The 20,571-nt window shown below is 36.7% G+C and overlaps 1 protein-coding gene across 4 annotated transcripts in view; it reads left to right on the top strand.

The window, feature by feature from the left end:
* Positions 1 to 19,101, top strand: part of LOC129944210 (probable histone-lysine N-methyltransferase CG1716) — a 29,783-nt gene extending 10,682 nt beyond the window's left edge. For all 4 annotated transcript variants that reach the window (XM_056053489.1, XM_056053486.1, XM_056053487.1 and 1 more), the window contains 5 exons: positions 8 to 464; positions 533 to 630; positions 694 to 1,103; positions 1,186 to 1,366; positions 18,277 to 19,101. In XM_056053489.1, the coding sequence (XP_055909464.1) occupies positions 8 to 464; positions 533 to 630; positions 694 to 1,103; positions 1,186 to 1,366; positions 18,277 to 18,459 (1,329 nt within the window). In that variant the 3' untranslated portion in view covers positions 18,460 to 19,101. The remainder of the gene's footprint in view (positions 1 to 7; positions 465 to 532; positions 631 to 693; positions 1,104 to 1,185; positions 1,367 to 18,276) is intronic.
* Positions 19,102 to 20,571: the final 1,470 nt, after the last annotated feature.

Here is a 20,571-nt window from a genome sequence, read left to right as displayed (position 1 = left end):
CTACTAGGTTGCTCGAGATGAAGCCGAGAAACGTCTGGCTGAAGAACGCCGAGAATTCGATATCAAATGTCGCTTCTTCGGCCTCGATCCGAAAAGAATGCGACCAGAAAATATGCCCTTCTGTGTCAATCCATCAACCGGTCAATGGTATTCAACTGACAAAAAAGCAATTTCCACACCTCCTAGCTATGCGCACGTCCAGGTACCAGTTAAGCCAAAATCAACAAATCCCGAAGACTATCGACTCCCAACCATGGATCTACCGCCATTATGGAAGTTTGCCATCAGCCCCAAGGGAAAAATTTACTATTATCATGTGAAAATAAGAATACCCCAATGGGAGCCGCCAATTAAGATTCTACCCTTGGCCGGGCAACACAATACCGAGGTGAAAAATTCCGAAAGTGATTCCTCCACAGCTGGCATCAATGACAGTTCCGAGGATGATATTGAAGTTATAAAGGGTAACAGGGTTCATTTTTTTCTATTATTAAAGATACATTTTGCAATTGTTTTGGATTTTGTTTTAAAGGTCTTGATCCTGTCAAACTACAAGCTTACATTGAGAAGAAAATCGAGGATAGAAGACTTCAGCGCTACACTAGGCTAGTTGAAGAGAAACCTATAAGCGTAAGTGAAGAATGGGAAGTCATCTTTTTTCTGACCCCTTTTGATTTGATTTTTTTTTTTTAGCCTCGCAAAGAAGAAGATCGTATTTATAACCAAATGGAGGTGAGAAAATACAAAGAGAACAAAGAAAAAATACGCAAACGCAAGGAGGAGATTAGACGACGACGTGATATTATTGTAAAAGCAAGCCTTGATGGGTCGAATTTATCCGAAGCCGCAGAAGCTGCCGTCGTCGAAGCTACTAAAGATGCTCTTCCAATACAGGATTATCTATTGTCTTCCGAGGAGGAGGAAATACTCAAGGCCGAATGTAACAATAGTCCACTTATAGATAAGATTGTTCAAGGCGATAAAATTGTTGACGAATTGGATGCGCTGCAGCGAAAGCGAGCCCTAAAACGAGCCTTACCAATTCGGGATAAATATGATCATAAAAAGCGAAAGGTCGATAAAACTAAGGATTCAAGCAAGAGGTAAGTTTTGAGTTGATTTTATATTTTCTCCTTCTCTCTCTGAGATGTTAATATTTGTCAACAATTGTATTCGTATTTTCAGTACAAAACGCAATAAGGATGGAGAAGGAAGTAGTAGCAGTAGTAAATACCGCAAAGTTAGAGAAAAGTTCCGATGTGAAATCGCTGGAATTATTGTTCAACATTTAAAGCCATATCGCGATGAAAGTTGTTTCACTGGAAAAATTCTCACAGATGATGATTTTAATCATTTGGCAAGAAAGGTAAATATTAATTTAAACATTTTATATTGAGTGTGGTTTTTTTCGAAAGCTTTGAGAGCTTTAAATAATTATACAAGACGTCTAAAATGTTTTCGTTTATCTACCAACCAAATCAAACGATGAAAACGATATATGTTAGAAAGTCGTTGTTGTCAAGGAAAAGATATCGATTCTAGTTCAGTATGGTTTTATTAAAAAAAATCATAAGTGAAATAATTATTATATTAAAGTAAAATAATTTGTATTTTACTTTCATATTCCTTGCTGAGGGTTCTGCCGCTAGCGCCAAAATTGAATAAAGGTTAGTTGGCCTAGTGAGTAGCATTTGTTGTCAAATATTGATTGACAGGAGTATTGAGGTGCGTTTGAAAGTTCGGCAAAGGCATTGCCAGATCTGCCGCAACACTCCCCCCAATATGTGCCGACGAACATCAAGCAACGCAATTTTAGTAGCTGGCCTCTCGTATATACCAGCAATAGTTTTAACCAACAGACTTTTCACTCTACCATCAGCGCTGACTTTAGTGCAGCAATGATTCTTCCTTTTGACCAACGGAATCTAGAATTATCGGGAACAGCAATAAGTACGATGTCATCTACTTCGATTGTCTTTACTTCATCAAACCATTTACAATTTCGAGTTACAACGGGTAAATATTCACGTAGCCATCTTTTCCATTTTTTTTTTTTTGACAGGAGGAAATCTTCAAAAGACACTTGGCAGTATTCGACACCAAGTAGTGTGGAACTCTTAACCACCTCTTAATCAGGACCAATCTTGAAAGATCGACTTCAGATTTTTCTTTCTTAACTTTGTACAATCACTTTGGGGGAAGTTTAAACTTTTAATACTTTCAAATGTTTTTTTTTAGACCATAAGCTCATGAGGCTTGGTTCTTCTTAATCTCCAAACATGGTTTATTATATTCAGGACGGACTCCATTTCAATATTAGTATGACTTTGCAGTCTCTGGTTGTGCGATACAGCGTATTTTTTAACAACTTCTTGAACCATTTCTATTTGTAAGTCACGATGTAGATCGGTATTTCTTATGTACCAAGGTGTGTTAACTATGCCACGAAGGATTTTGTTTTGGAATTTTTGGATGATTTCGGTATTTGTTTGCTTTGTACAGCCCCATAATTGGATTCCATAGGTACACACAGGCTTTAGTGCTTGATTATACAGCATTATTTTGTTTTGGATTGATAAATCAGAATTGTTACCAAAAAACCAGTACATTTTTCTATATTTCAAGTTTAGTTCTTGTCTTTTCTTTTTGATGTGCTCTTTTCACTTCAGCTTTGCATCTAAAGTCATTCCAAGGTGTTTGGCAGTATTGGCGTAAGGTATAGCTTGATTATTAATAAATATTGGAATATTGTTTATCTTTTTATTTGTTATGTTTATATGTAAAGATTTTGTTTCATAGAGTTTGATAAGCCATTTTTCGGTCCAAGCTCTCACTGTGTCGACGGCATTTTGTAGTTTTACTGCTGCCTTAGAGACACATTTGTCGGGTACCAAAATGGCGGTATCATCTGCAAAAGTAGCCATTATGGTGTGATTACCAACTGGAATATCCCTTGTGTATAGTAAATACAAGGTAGGGCCTAGGACACTTCCTTGTGGTATACCGGCTTCTATTTTCCTCAATTCCGAGTATTCTTGATCGTACCTTACTCTAAACAATCGGTCTGAGATGTACGATTTTAATATTTCAAAGAACTGCCTGGGAAGATCCCTTTGCAGTTTGTACTCGAGTCCCTCATGCCAAACCTTGTCAAAAGCTTGAGCAACATCTAAGAAAATAGCTGAACATACTCGTTTTTCTTCTAATGCTTTTTCTATTACATCTGATATTCTATGAACTTGGTTTATCGTGGAAAGCCAAACTGATGGTTTGGAATTAACCTTCTTTCTTCTATGATTTTGCTAAGTCTCTTCAGAAGTAGTTTTTCAAAAACGTTTGCCATAATTGGTATAACCGATATTGGTCTTTTAAACCGTCACTTCTGTAGGTGGTTTACCTTGGCTTGGTATGACAATTACTTCAGCAATTTCCCTATGGTGCGATACATACCGGTGCTTAAGGCATGCATTTATTATATATTGGAGTTTTATGAAGGCTTTCAATGGCATTTCTTTCATAACCTGAGCAGTAATTAGATCCTAACCTGGGGAGTCATTCCGTAATTTCCGAAACAATAGTCGTCAACGCGATTATCATTAACGATATCGTCGATAATTTGCTTCACGTAACTTTATCACTATCGTCTCGTTCAATCGTTTTCAGTATAAGTTCGTTAAGTATATTATACTATGACTGAAATGTCAAAATGAACTCAACGAAAGATAATGCTTGTTCAATAGCTTGAAAATGTTATTAAACTTGGTTTTTCTCTATGAGAAATTTTGAAAATTTGCAAAAAATGTATTGTTAATAAACATGCCACCTATTTTGTGATGTTTATTGTTTTAGTCACTTTTTGTATTATAATTTATTGCCGCCGAAGATAAAACAATAATATCAAAATGTTTATCCAATGTCTGATAAATTTGTAAATCAGCTGCAGTTTGGTCCAAGGGAAGGAAGTGAAGACTTCATTTTATCCACAGGGAACATAACTTGGCTTCAAAAATATTTGTTGTTTCCAAAACTAATTTAGATTAGTGCTTTGTGCGAGAGCGATACAAAAATCGTTGCCTGTCGAATAAACCAATGTTCCTACGCCCCAAAGTTTCAGTAGTTACAAAAAATTTTGATATTGAATGAATATACATTATGTATGTAGAACGACAACCGTCTGGCAAATTTATTCTTTATAATATGCAATTCCAAAACTACAATTGTTTTATTTATTTAACAACAATTAAGAGAGATAACTAATGTTTTGTATATAAAAAAATGCGTAACCGAATTCATCTTATTTTTTTGAGTTTTTATTTTCATTTTGTAACAAAACTAAACTACACCGAAACTTTTTTGCTTCAATTTGCTTAGTTGTCAATGGAAATTAATAGCAGACGATACCTACTTAGCTATCGTGCAAACGCTATCGTTTTTACGATATCACTTTGACGATTATCGTCTTACGTGAAATGAGACTATCGTTGAAACGCTATCGTCTAGCGATTATCGTTTTACGGAATGACCCCCCCCCAGTAGTTTGCACTTCGCATTCAATGCACATATATGCAGAGTACGCCTCAAGTACCTTGCAAACAGAAGTTTGTTCTTTCCTCAGGAAATTTTTCAGCTTTTTAAGAACAGCTCTAAAAGGCAGAACAAACTAAAAATATTTCAATATTTTTTAATTTACAAAAAAATTAAATTTAAAAACAAAGTTGTTGCCACCAGGTGGCTATCGTTCTTGGAAGTGATTGAATACTTTTTAAATAATTGTATAGCGTTAAAATATTTTTTTATTGCAGCTGTTGAAGATCAAAACGAAAATCGTGATCGTGTCGTGGAGCAGTTTATTTTTGTTTGTATCGTCAACTCATTTGCAATTACAATTACAATTATACTACATAAACACAAACAGTTCAATAAACAAACAAAATTAACAATAAATTATCATAACTGAAATGTCTTAAGGAGGTTGCGCTTTTGCAATGAAACAAGTTGAGATCTTGGCTAAGGCTAAAATTCTTTATTTTATAAAAGTTCTTAAAACTAACAAGAAACTAAATTCTAAGAGAAAGAGAATGAGTGTTTTATGTAGTTTACAGAAACACATACATACATATCATTTCCCCCCCTTTTAAAAAATGGTATTAGAACACGTAGAAAATAAAAATTTTATAGATATCTATTAAATATGAAAAATAATATGATTCCAAATGATAATTATATAAATAACAAATTTAATTTGAATTTGAAAATATATATGCATCTTCATATATGTATCGATATGTTGAAAAAAATTCATATTTTATAATCTAATAAATATATAAATATAAATACCAACCAAAAAAACAAAATATATTTACAATGCATCATTTATTGTAGATATCGCTTTTCATATAGTTTTTCTTTAACTTTTTAGTTTTACTTCTTGTCATATGCGATTTTATAATATCTTCACTATCGTCATAATGACGTCTCTTTTTATTAGTATTTGTTAAGATAATTGGAGCAGATAAAAATCTTACTTGTTTAAATTTTTTTCTTTTAATCTGATCGATATGTGCCTGTTTATTTATTCCATTAACATGAACTAAGTATCTATAATTACTGAGTTTTTTAATTATTTTCCCTGGTATCCATTTTACATAATTTGAAAAAATATTTCGATACAATATGGTTTCACCTACTTTAAAAATTTCGATAACCGGCTTGTGTGACTGTGGATTTAAAATATGATCTATAGCTTTTGTTTCTTTATTTGCTAAATTACTATCTCTTTGGTGAGGTACAATCAAATCAAGCAATGTCTTAGGTTTAAATTTGAACAACATATTGGCAGGTGATAACTTTGTAACGGTGCAAGGAGTATTTCTATACTTAATTAAAAAATTATTTAATTTTAAATTCCAATCCAATTTTTGCATTTTTGGATCTACTAACATTTTTCTAATGGAGCTTTTAAATGTTTGAACGGCACGCTCCGCAATGCCATTGGACTGTGAGTGATAAGGTGGTGACTTTAAGACTTCAATCCCATTTGATGAACAAAACAAAATAAATTCTTTTGAATTGAAAGGCGGTCCATTGTCGCTAACAATGAATGTTGGTAATCCAAAAGTACTGAAAACAGATCTAAGTCGTTCAATTAAACTTTTGGCTGAAGTAGTGGTCATAGGAAATGCTTCTATCCATTTCGAGAATGTGTCAACTAGGATCAAAACTGTCATTCTATCAACTGTGCCAAAATCTAAATGGATCCTTTCAAATGGAAAACTAGACACAGGCCATTTACTCAAATTACTCTTTTTAGAGTTTTGTGTTATTTGACACACTTCACATTGCAAAACGAACTTTTCAACATCATTATCAATGTTGGGCCACCACACATATGAGCGAGCTAACGACTTTGCGCGGACTACCCCGATATGTCCGTCATGTACCAGCTCTAATACCTTATTTACCAAGATTTTTGGTACAACAATTCGTTCACCATAAAATATGCACTCGGATTCCGTTGCTAGTGAATCCCCTTTCAAAAAATAAGGTCTCACATCTATCGAAATGTTATCTGGCCAACCACTTATGACATATTTGTAGACCTCTGCTAACACCTTATCCCTCTTCGTTTCTTTACGTACATCAGTGGTTGGTGGTCACTATAAATTGTGAAGCTTAGCCCATAAATATATTTGTGAAATTTTTTAATTGCAAACACAATTGCTAACGCTTCCCTATGTAATTGCGAGTAGTTTCTCTCAGACACACTAAGTGTGCTAGACACAAACATCACTGGTCGTTCTTCTCCGTCGATCAAATGGGACAAAACTGCACCTACCCCATATGGACTAGCATCTGCCGCAATAATAATTGGTTTTCTAGGATCATAGGGCGTCAAAACATCAATTGCTAACACTAAATCTTTACTTTTCTCAAACACATTTTTAAGATTTTCATTCCAAATCCATGGCTTGTTAACTGAAGTCAACTCATACAAAGCTGCAAGCTTACCCGATAAATTGGGAATGCACTTGTTCTAATAATTGATTATTCCTAGGTATGACTTTAACTGAGTTTTATTCACTGGTTCCGGTGCTTTCAAAACTGCTTCCAACTTTTTGTACTTGGTTTGATACCTAACGCACCAATGCAATATCCTAAGTACTCTATCTCCTCCTTGAAAAACTCGCATTTATTCAAGTTTACCTTAACGTTAAACTTAAGAAGCCTATTTAACACCGACAATAAATTATTCATACAGTCTTCTCTATCTTTACCACCCACCAGTATATCATCAAAATATATATGAACCATCTCGATTCCCTTCAAAATTTCACTAATAATACTCGAGAATATTTGAGGAGCTGTTTTCAGCCCAAAAACCAGCCTTGTAAATTTGAACAATCCAATGTGTGTGTTTACTGTCATCAATTCTTGTGATCGTTCTGATAATGGTACCTGCAAATATGCACCAGTCAGATCTAACTTGCAAAAACACTTCCAACCAGCCAACCGTGCCAAAATATCGTCAATTCGGGGAATAACAGTGTGTTCCATCTCTACAAACCTATTAACCGTCCTTTTACAATTTACACACAGCCTGATTGACCCATCACCTTTATATACGATCACTAACGGACTTGCCCATTTACTCCTCTTTACTGGTACTAAAACACCTTCCCCACACAATCTTTCTATTTCTTCCCTAACCTTGTCTCTTAATCCAAAAGGAACAGTGTATGCTTTACAGAAAATTGGATAAGCATCATCGACAAGATCAATTTCTGCCTTAAAGTGTTTAACCACCGATTCATTGGTTTTCGAAAAAATTAACGCATACTTATTAATAATGCTTTCTGGCAAACCATTTGATGTATCAATCTTACATACCATTCCACACTTCGCAAAAAAATAGTTTCTCCATTCCGGATAAATAATCTCTATCCAATTTCTTCCTAATAGAGCCCTAAAAACATGCTTACTCTTAATAATAACTAAATCAAGGTCATGCATTTCTTCATCAATTTTAACATGCACACAAATTTTCCCAGCCACAACCACGTTATCACTTGATAAAAGCTTCAAAGGTATATTTTCTTTCACCATTTCACAGTGTTTAAAATACTTTAAATAATCGGATTCATGACACACAGTAACACAAGCTCCCGTATCAATTTCCATTTCAAACATTACATTTTCGACACATATATCAATTACTAAAGGCTTTTTCCCACCATATTCCATAACATTTAAATAACGTAAGCCAAATGAATTTATTTCACAATCATCGATGTTATTTACATTATTTGTTGTTTTATTTTTCTTTTGAAAGCAATATCTAGCATAATGTCCTATTTTACCACAATAAAAACATTTAACACCCTTTCTACTGCTGCTTTTATCCCGCGAGTTATGTGCTGTCTTTTGCTTGGTTTGCCTATGGATCTGTGGTGAATTTCTTCGATCTGCATGATGTGAAGAACTAGGTCTACTGAGGCGGTTGTTGCTGTTGTTGTTTCTTTGTTGGTGATTTGTCACATTGACATAATTGAGAGGGAGTCTCTCATCATATCCATATTGTTATTGCTCATTTCCATACATAGAGCAATTTCGGCTGCTTTGTCTAATGTTTTTAGTCCAGTTTCATTTAAGAGTCGGTTTTGAATTTTTGAGTCACTTAGCCCACACACAAATTGTATCAATAGTGCCCTCTCCAAAAAACTCTCAAATTCGCACTCATTAGACAATTGTTTCAATTCAACTATGTAGTCACTGATATTTTCACTCTGGTTTTGTTTTCTCTTGAAAAATTTAAAGCTCTCTACTAAACTGTTCTTTTTAGGCGCGAAATGTAATTTAAGCTTTTCTATCAATTTCACATATGTATAATCAGTTTCTAATTTTGGCGCAATTAAAGACATTAGGATTTAATACAAATCTGGACCTCCGAGGCTTACAAGAAATGACACTTTCTCTGAATCAATTGAAACTTTATTTAACGAAAGCAAATGATCCAATCGACGTGCATATAAACTGAAATCTTCGCCTAATGTGAACGATTCAATTGTACCCATAAATAGTTTTGCACTTTCCGTCATTTTGCCACTTAACTTTATTTAATTATAGTTCGATACGAATTATAAAAATATTGCGTCCGATTTATTCCTATTTTTTTTTTAATTAAATGCCGTACTCGACCACGCGCTATCAATTAATTTTCCTCGTCGCCACTGAAATGTCTTAAGGAGGTTGCGCTTTTGCAATGAAACAAGTTGAGATCTTGGCTAAGACTAAAGATCTTTATTTTATAAAAGTTCTTAAAACAAATAGTCCGGTCAATTTAGACATTTGACCCACGACAAATTCAGGGGAAGCTGAAAATTCTTAAAATTGTTTAAATTATAATTATAAACATTGTCTTAAAAGTCCCAACCGGTCCCATGTAAGGAAAAAATTTTAGCGGGGTAATAAGGTCCAAAAAATGAGTTTTTCGCGATTTTCTTGAAAACGGTAAGTTTTATCGCAAAATTACCCCAGACATAATTTGTAGATCAGGGAATTTCCTTCTGAGATATAACGATGCAAAAAATTGCAAGCGTCATAAACGCACACGTTTCCACGCCACCTCTGAGGTAGTGTACTTAGCGCGTTTTTTTTAACGTGGTTTCCCCAATAGGCCTATTCCACGGGTCTGTTGTGATTAGATTTAGAAATTAATAGTTTATTCGTCGGATTCGGAATCGTCAATCACTTCTTCTTCTTCCTCTTCTTCTTCTTCTTCTTCTTCTTCTTCTTCTTCTTCTTCTTCTTCTTCTTCTTCTTCTTCTTCTTCTTCTTCTTCTTCATCCTGACTATAGGTGAATTGTGTTAAAAGTGAAGCATCACATGTTTCTTCGTCAGTATTAAATGAATCCTCTGTTGTTGGTGATTCTACATTAGAACAAGACTGGCCTTGACAATTCGTACAAGCCAGAGAACAAAACAGCCCAACTTTTTTGCAACCACATTTAGCATTGCATCCTTTTTTACAGTTACAAAAGATAGTGTTGAGCAATTTTTCCGGCGCAGGTTGAAGCAAAGTCTGAATTGGTTCTAATATATTATCGACCAACTTCCAACCCCAATCTGTTGGGTTTAGTTGATAACCAAGCCACACTTGAACTTGGTAGTATACCCGAAGAAGATGTTGATGAGCAGAGACTGAGGTTGGAGGAAGACAAGCTAATTGTACTTGTTTCTTATTTCGAGTATTTTTGACAAAAGATGCATATCGAAACTTGTCTAAGCAGGTAGTTTTTTTAGGAGCTCCGTACATACGAAGAAGAAAGTGAATTCCGTTGGTAATAACTTCTTCTGGAGTTGAATTACATTTTTTAAAAACTTCAGCAGTTGCAAGTAAGTCTTGCTTTTCAAACATTTTGAATACAGTTGTTTTACCCCTCCTGTAAAATGCAGATGTCGTATCACAGCCAGTTATGGCGTGTAAAAATAGTATGTGATTTCGACACTTTGCAAAAGTCGACAAACTTTTTGATGAATAAAACTCTGATTGATTTTGAGATTTTCCTGGTTTTAAGAAGAAAATTGTTTTTTCAGCTGGACTTCGAGCAGTGAGTAACACGAGTAAATCTACATCTTCACCCACAACAATCGTTATATTTGTCATGTTAACTTGTTCTATTGCTGTTTCGATAATCAGTACATCGGCGTCGTTATGAGCTTGTTTAACCAGTATATTCTCAGCAGTAAACTTTTCTTTTAACATTGAAATAAATCGAGACTTGTTGTGAGTATTTGCCAAAAATTTCTGTTGACTAGTAGGAACTGTCATAAATTCATCAAATAAAATGTCGGAAGATGAAGATGTTGCCAAAGTTCGACGACGCTGTTCTGCTGCTTTAATATTTGTCGTGCAATCATTATAGCCATCAAATATGTATTAAGGGATCGAGTTTCATTATACCTGATATTCTCAGAATAATACTCATGAGTATTTTATATTTTAAATGTAACTTAAAATCACCGACAGAAACATATTCTTACTTACATTACAGCTACAGAAAGTATATGGGTGAGGTACTTAGGCATATTATGACGCTCGCAATTTTTTTCATCGTTATATCTCAGAAGCGGTGGCTTTTAGGGAAAAAATTATTGATACCTTTTTTATAGGAAATTCCCTGATCTACAAATTATGTCTGGGGTAATTTTGCGATAAAACTTACCGTTTTCAAGAAAATCGCGAAAAACTCATTTTTTGGACCTTATTACCCCGCTAAAATTTTTTCCTTACATGGGATCGGTTGGGACTTTTAAGACAATGTTTATAATTATAATTTAAACAATTTTAAGAATTTTCAGCTTCCCCTGAATTTGTCGTGGGTTTACTGATTTTTTGGTCTAATTTGACCGGACTATAACAAGAAACTAAATTCTAAGAGAAAGAGAATGAGTGTTTTATGTAGTTTACAGAAACACATACATACATATCAATAACAAAAAAAAATCACACATTAATATTACAAGTGGTTCCAAAAAAAAAAACAATAGTGTATCCCCAAATAAAACAACAAAGAAATCACGCCACTCAAAAAACAACAAAAACCCTAAAAATGATAAGCCTCACAGCACTTCACAGTGAGTACCATCCCATCCTTACTTTTCCCTTCTCACAGTTGCACAGAATAGTTTATGTATCAATTACAATTGAAATTGGTTCATATGCTAATCTGTGTTTCAGCAGATTATTTGAATTGAATTTACTATTTTGCATCACAGGGTCGGATCGGTTCTCGTCACTGCTAAGGCATAACACTAACAGTGAAGGGTATTGATAATTATTCTGTGTTTCAATTCAGTGAATTTATTTTCTCATCTCTATCTGTATTGGTTTTTAGAATTTTTTTTTATTTTGCAATGACTGGACAATTCAGAGTAGATTATTGTAATATTCGTGGGCTAAGGGCAAATTTTGTGTTGGCATACCGCCATACTGCTTCATACAGGCCAGCTGTTTTGGCACTAAGTGAAACACAATTAGGTGAGGATTCCGATGCTGCTGAATGTTGTATTCATGGGTATAGCTTGGTGCCTTTATTCTTTTCCCACCATGGCCTCGCTATATACATTAGGAATGATGTTGCTTATCAGCTCTTACCACAATATGGCCTTTGCACCATTTCCTTTTTTAATTATATGTGGTTTAAATTCTCCGTAAATAAGCAAATCATTCACTACTGCTTCCTTTATCGAAGCCCAAATGTAGACAGAGTATCAACTTCTCGTGAATTTGATGCTTTGTCTGATTCCATCCAAAGAATTGTTTAGTCGTATCCTCGCAGTGAAATCGTTGTTACGGGCGATTTCAATGTACACAATTCTTCATGGCTTCAACATTCAGGCCAGACAACACCCGATGAAGTGTGTGCAGAAATCTTCACTGAGTTGAACCACCTAACTCAGCTATTCAACGAGCCCATCCGAATATCGGACGTTGAAGTTCGAGCAGAAAACACTCTTGACTTGTTTCTAACCTCTGACTCTGATAAGTACACTGTTAGTGTTCTATCTCCTCTAGGCACATCTGACCATTGTGTTATATCAGCAAATTTCTCGTGTCAAAACTGTTCAGTTAAAGAAAGAGCTCCTAATAAGAGAACCGTTTGACAATACGAGAAAGCCAACTGGGACGGTCTCAATAATTAATTCAGGATCTTTAACTGGTCACTATGTTTACTCGATAGTGACGTTGACGCCAGCGCTGATATGATCACAAGTTTAATTCTCCTGGGAATGAGAACTTTTATACCGAACAGGGTTCTGTAAATAGGTTTTTAGGACCAAAGAGGTAAGTTTCCGTTGCTATAAAGCCAACCGTACTGAGGAAAGCCGGAAAAAGTTCAAACCAGCCAGGATGGCCTGAAACGCCCATATTCGACGGACCAAATTTTTACATGACCAAAAGTTACGGCAAAAAAAGCCTGCAATGTGACAAAGTAAAAATGTTTGGTCATTTGTAAAAAACATGAGGAATTCTTAATCTTCTTCGGTTCCTACGCTCGTTGTCAATGACACTCCTTTTGTTAGCTCTTTAGAGAAAGCTAATCTCTTTGCTAGGCAGTTAGCCGCCAATTCTTTGCTGCCAGTGAGTGTCATGACTCCGCCTGTACTTGAGCGAGTAAGTGATTCTATGGGACCAATCTTTTTTCACACTTGTACTGTGGCAAGAGTCCTAAGAGATCTAAACACACATAAATCCGCTGGTCCGGATGGTATCCCCGCTATTGTTCTGAAGAGGTGTTCTTCAAAGCTGGCAAAACCACTGCGTAAGCTTTTTCTTACTCCTCAGGTCTCTTTCCGAGCGGATGGAAAATGGCATTTGTACAGCCTATTCCCAAAAAAGGCGAATCTTCCTCACCCTCTAACTACCGACCGATTGCACTTACGTCCCTTCTTTCCAAGGTCATGGAAACGCTGATTAATTATTATCAGCTCAAGAAATATCTTGAAGATCAAAAGCTTCTTAATGACCGGCAATACGGCTTTCGAAGCAATAGTTCCACTGGTGATCTCATGTTTCATCTCACCGAACAGTGGAGCAAATCTTTACATAGTTTTGGAGAAAGTAAGATTATTGCACTAGATATTTCAAAAGCATTTGATAGGGTTTGGCATCAGGCTCTCTTATCGAAAATGCGTGCTTTCGGTTTTCATGAATCCCTACTTCATTGGATTATTAATTACCTTTCGGATCGTTCAATACAAGTAGTATTGGATGGATTCAAGTCTGAAAACCATAAAATAAATGCTGGTGTGCCCCAGGGCTCTGTTTTATCTCCAACACTATTTCTCATTTTTATTAATGATCTCCTGTCTGCAACATCTAATCCAATACATTGTTTCGCTGACGATAGTACTCTTAGCTTTTCATATTCGTTTTCAGATTCACATCCCTCTTCTTCGGATGTGGAACTGCAACGACAAAATATGATAAGCTCATTAAATTCCGATCTAAACAGCATTGTTCAATGGGGATTAAAAAGCCGCGTGGAATTTAATGCTTCGAAAACCCAATGATGTCTTGTATCGTTAAAGCAAGATATACCCCCATTGCCATTATCCATGGATGGCACTTGCATCAATGGGACTGAACACCTCGATATTCTCGGTATGTGTGTCACCAACCACCTCTTGTGGAATGATCACATAGGCGATGCAAGATATATTTCACCCCTTCTGATCTGGCTGTTATCTACAAGACTTACATACGTCCCAAGCTTGAGTATAACTCCCATCTCTGGGCTGGTGCTCCTGCAACTTACTTAAGCCTCTTGGATAGTATTGAACGTAGAGCATTTATCGCAATGCAAGTTCATTTACTTCGCTTGAACATCGTAATGTCTCTTGTCTGACACTTTTTTACCGTTATTTTAACGGCTTATGCTCTAGTGAAATAGCCAGTTGCATTCATCCCCTTTAACAGTTCAACAGTAATACTCGCGCTTCTAGGAATGCTCATCAGTATACCCTCGAGCCCAACTTCGGCGGTACTGTCAAATACAGAGATTCGTTCTTCAGCTGTACTATGCGAATGTGGAATGCCTTGCCACACTCTGTCTTTCCCAGCTATTGCAATATTCAGGAATTCAAAACCAATGTGCACCGACATCTCCTTTTAAACCCTCTCTCCTCTTCCTAGTGCTCACACTGTGCCTCTACATAATAAGGGTAGTAATATCCCCTTGAGTGTGAGTTTATTATAAAAAAAAACGGTAAAACGTATTTAAATAATTAAAATAATCCGCTTTATAAAATGTATTTTTTTTAATATATACTAAAAATTATAACAGATTTGAATTTGCATTTCCAAAGTGCATGTCCAAGAATTCATACATTGTAAAATGACTTACATAAAAAATCAAGTAATTTTCTACTAAAATTTGAAGAAAATAATTATTTGCAATGTTTGCCAAGCATAAATCATATGAGCTTTGCAAAAAGAAATGTAAAACCATTAAAAGATATTTTGTATGGAAACGATTTTGATGGCATATTTCATAAACTTTCAGATGCAGTAAAGAAAACATTTTTAAAATAAGTTAACGAGGTTCTATTGAACGAATTTCCTGGTTTATAATGGAAGAAATAGATTTCTCCGAAAACAATTCTTACTTACTTACTTAAAGTGGCGCTACAGTCCGGGGCGGACCTGGGCCTCAACCAATATCCCTCTCCAGCCAGCTCGGTCCCTAACTAGCTGTCTCCAGTTTCGCACGCCAAGTTGGTTGAGGTCCTCTCCCACCTGGGTGCGCCACCTGAGTCGCGGTCTTCCTCTACTGCGCCGTCGCTCCTGATTGGATTCGAAGACCTTCCGGGTTGGAGCGTTGATGTCCATTCGCTCTACATGACCTAGCCATCTTAGCCGTTGGACTTTAACTCTGCTAACTAGGTCAGTGTCGCTGTACAGCCCGTACAGTTCTCTCGAAGCATCCTAAGACGCTTTCATCTTTATTTGACAGGGTCCAGGCCTAGTGCCATAAATGAGAACCGGGATGATGAGTGTCTTATAGATGATAATTTTAGATGCTCGAGAGAGGACTTTACTTATCAATTGCCTTCTAAGTCCAAATAAGCAGCGATTTGCAAGAGTTATTCTTCGTTTGATTTCAGCGCTGGTGTCGTTGTCTGTGTTAATAGCGGTGCCTAGGTAGACAAAGTCCTTAACTACCTCAAAGTTATAGCTGTCCATGGTGACGTTTTGTCCAAGAAGTTGTTCAGTGCCCTTTTTTTATGACAGCATATACTTGCTCTTGCCCTCATTGACCACTAAACCCATCTTCTTGGCTCCCGTTGCAATGGTCAAAAAGGATTCACTGACATCACGCATTGATCTTCCAATTATGTCAATATCATCTGCGTATCCGAGTAAGTGGATGGACCTTTGGAAGATTGTGCCTCTGGTGTTGATGGTTGAGTTTTGCACAATTCTTTCCAGAACGATGTTGAAGAAGTCGCATGACAATGCATCGCCTTGTCTAAAACCTTTTTTGACATCAAATTCATCGGTAAGATCTTTTTCGACCTTGATAGAGCAGCATGCATTCTCCATCGTCATTCTGCACAAACGGATAAGTTTGACAGGGATGCCAAAACTAGACATTGCTCTGTAGAGCTCTTCCCTATGAATGCTGTCATACGCGGCTTTAAAATCGATAAAGAGATGTTGGGTATCGATGCCGTCAGCTCCAGCAGCTTTGTTTGACTTAAGTTTAGATATAGCTATCTTCATTTCGTCAAGGTCGGGTAGGTGGAATTGTTGCTCTGCGTCGCCTAGGTTCTATCTTCCTTCAGAGGAATTCGGTTCGTCATCGCATCGACGTTATATAATTTGGAGTAGTGGTCTTTCCATATTCTCAATATAGACTGCGGTTCCACTACGATGTTCCCCTGATCGTCCTTACAGGTTTCGGTTCGTGGCTTGTACCCTTGGGAGGTTTTTTTACCGTTGCGTAAAATTTACGAACCTTATTCCTGTTGTGACATCCCTCTATCCCCTTGATCGCGCGCTTCTCATGCTCTCTTTTTTTCCATTTAAGAAGCCAGTGTTCCTCTCTCCTCTACTACCCGTAGAGCTCGCGAGCAGCTCTGGTCCTTTTGTGCAGCGCCGTTTCTTATGCATGTTGTTTCGCTGCGTGCGCTTGCCGGCATTCGACGTCAAACCAGGGGTTTCGCTGTGGTGGCGGTGTGAAACCTAGCACTTCATATGCGGCATCTCTGATGGCTGCAAGGCAATGTTGCCACTGGTTTTCAATGCTTAACGCAGGAAGCATAGGACTCCTTGAGAGGTTATTAGAGACTCGATCGGAAAAGGACATGGTAGGCTCTTGCGATTGTAGCCGTCTAACGTCGAATCTTCTCACAGTACTTCCTTGTTTTGGCTTGGATCGGGATATCCGTAGCCGTACCTTGGCTACAACGAGGTAGTGGTCCGAGTCAATGTTGACCCCTCGGAATGTTCAGATATCCTGTATACTGGAGAAGTGTCGTGCGTCGATCGCAATGTGGTCAATCTGGTTGACGGTTGATTGATCAGAATATTTCCATGTCCCCTTGTGGATACTAACTACCTGAACGTCTCGCCCAGCAGCGAAATCGATCGACCTGAATCCGTTGTCGGAGGTGGTGTCGTGCAGGCTGTATCTCCCGATTATGCCACCAAAGATGTCTTCTCTTCCTAGCTTGGCAATAAAAACTCCTGGGACAATTTTAGTGTCATATGAATTGTCCAAAAGCTCGAAGAATATTTCTTTGGTGTCTTCATTTTTCTCCTCTGTTGGGGCATGTGCGCGTATTAGGCTTATGTTGGCGAATTTAGCCTTGATGCGGATTGTCGTGATGCGCTCGCTCACACTGTTGAAACTCGAGACTTTTTGCCTGAGTAATCCACACCCAAATAGATGCTATTCTTGTTCTCGGTAGCAGTCGCCGTAGCATATTTCGCAGTCTTTTAGTTTGCGTTTGCCCGGTCCACCCCATCGCACTTCTTGGATGGCGGTAATATCTGCCTTGCAGGAGTTTAGGACTTCCGCTAATTTTCGACTGTACGTGGTCTGTTAAGGGACCTAACATTTCACGTACAGATTCGAAGTTCGTTGTCCTTATTTCGTATGCGTGGGTTGTCAAGTGAATCCGTCCGTATTCGAGGCTTGTTGGTGCTTCGCAACTAAGGTATTTTTGACGTGGCCAGGGATTAACCCCGACGGCACAACCCCCAACCTGGAGTGCCAGATCCTTAGTATAACTCCAAGGACGGGGAGCCGGATAAACCGCTCCTTACAGGCCGAGTATGATGAAGAATACCTATAAGGTGTTCACTATGTAGTTCAACCTTACTGGAACTGTGGACGCCACTGTTGATTCCATCTCGAGAATTCACGCTTGTGTCCTCTTGAATGCACGTGTCTACCATTTAAACATCAAGGTGGATGTCTAGAAGGATTTATTTTTTCTGAGGTCTTGCACATCAAGAAAATACACCTTCTAACCGTTCCAAGAGATGAAGTTCGCACTAGAAATGAGATCCATGACTCTTGATTCTAAATTTCTCGAACGGATACGTTTTTGTCAAAGTAAATTGCCATAAATTGCGGCAAATGTCAAACTAAAGAAAACAGCGATCGAAACCTCTCATGTAGCTATACAAACAAAATAACATCTTTTAATCAAACTAATACCTAGACATTTAAAATAGCTAATAATATGTTTGTTTTCCTTTTCTAGCTAACCCACTTTGTGATGGTCAAAGAATTAAAGTACTGCGAGTCAATTGGCCAAACACTCATAGTCACTGAATCAGTCAAAAATAAATCACGAGAATTCATTAAAAAGTACATGGCCAAGTACGGGAAAGTTTATGTGCGTCCTAAAAATGATCCAGAATTTAAGGACATACCGTTCTTGTAAAAAAAAATACAGAAACAGAAACAGCAAATTTGTTTTTGCTATGTTCATTTAATTTTAAATATTTTTCCTTTAAAAATTTGACTTTATGACATTTTTTCTTTTAATTATATTGTTTTCATAGTCTTTAGTTTGTAAGTTTAGTCAAGAGAAAGCAGCAACAAATTATCATGAAAATCTTTCTCATTTTATTCTAAAAAAAAAAATAAATACAATTTTTCTAAAAGAAAAAAAAAAGAAACAAAACGTACGATTACGTGGAATGCATTCTGTATTTTAAAAAATAATTCATCTCCTCTCTATCATCCATCATAAATATATATTATCTATTCTACTATTTTAATAATTGTAATTGATTTTAGAATTTAAGTAAAGCAAAATAATATTTTTAAAGGTTTTTATAAATATTAAATAAAAACAAACGTTGGATCTATCTATGTGAGTATTTGTGAATATGAAATATTGGTATCAATTACCAAGCTAAACATACAAAATAAATATTTGGACATACTATTATACGAAAAATATATATATTAAATATTTTTGAATACATAATGTAGTAGAATATCAACAGTAAATTAAAAAAATGTATGTAAAATGTTAATATATAGAAAAATAAAATAATTGAATAGAAATCAATAGAAATTAATAAAAATTTAATTGAATTTTAAGACATGAACTTTTTCTGGGTTTTACTTTTATTTTAACATCAATCAAATTAAATAATCAATTAATTAACTTCAATCAACAACCAGAATAAACTTCTAAACAATCGATGAATCGAATAAGAATAATTTTTCTAAAAACAGATGCGAATTTGTCAACTAGAAGGACATTAGTTTCCATTTAAGGGTAAAGTTCATCCGAATTGTGCTGAAATTGGTTATTACGTCGAGAAAATAATGTCACTAATTGAATGTATTCCTTGACGAACTTTCACAGATCATTTGATGAAAATCAGTATTAACCGTACGTACGACAGTGATCACTGCGGACTGGCTGCTGTAATGCAGATTCCGAATGAACGCGTGGAGTTGGAAGAATACGTTGCAACGCACTCCTACAATTACAGTAAGATGCGTTGGCCTCGTTTCACCAACGCCTTAGCGAGAGAAATTCGTTCGAGGGACATAGCCCCACCAAACAACAGAAACCTGACAAATATAGAAAATGACCAACATTTACAACAGATGGACGAAACAATAAAACGAACGATGGTACGGACAATTCCAAAGTACAAAGAACGGGACCAAATGGACACTTACAGAAAACCGACTATTGACGCACTACATAGGCACAAGAGTGGCTTACTGACAAGACTCAAAAACTTGTACAGACAACTTACAGACCCACACGACTTGGAGGTTAGGACACTGTCGATAAAAAATGTCAACCTGTTGATTAAGGAGAACTACAGGCTATCAATTAACAAGTACTGGGACCGCAAGATCCGGTCAGTTAATTCGAGTGACCCCAGTATGTTCCCCAAAATCAACAAGATAATCAGGAAAAAGAACGACAATGCCCTTCCGAGTCTGAAACTCCAAAGAACTGAAGAGAACAGAGACGTACTCATGATAGCGCAAATAGATCCAGAGGAAGCCATCTTTGACGATGACTTTTACATAATTGAAGATCCGAAGGAAAAAGGAGAGGCGGTGGGAGCTGCTTTCCAGCAAGTGTACAAGGTAAATGTTAGCATTCGCCCCAACCACGACCTGGAAAACAGCCCTACTCAATCACTTTTACCTTCGCAATGATATGACACAATGGCGATCTGAGAACCGCGGTTTCATGCGGTTCAATGACGATTCCTTGGCAAATGCCACAATCGCCGAGCAAACGGGAGCAAGTCCCTTGTTAGTGACGAAGGTTGAGCTTCAGCTCATCTTCAATTCAATAAAAAGTCAGCAGGTGTCGATGGTATATCCAACGTTGTACTAAGACATTTACCGATGGAAGCAATTGACATTTACACCACACTCTTCAACAATGCACTGAATAATGCATATTATCCAGTGCATTGGAAGACCGCTGTGGTTCATCCTCTCCCGAAAAAGGGAAAGGACAACTCCAACCCGTCAAATCTTCGGTCGATAAGTCTTCTTCCGAGCA

This window comes from Eupeodes corollae, chromosome 2 (assembly GCF_945859685.1).
Source record: "Eupeodes corollae chromosome 2, idEupCoro1.1, whole genome shotgun sequence".
Classification (NCBI taxonomy): domain Eukaryota; kingdom Metazoa; phylum Arthropoda; class Insecta; order Diptera; family Syrphidae; genus Eupeodes; species Eupeodes corollae.
Note: the sequence above shows the minus strand (reverse complement) of the source record. Positions and strands in the feature narration are given on the sequence as shown.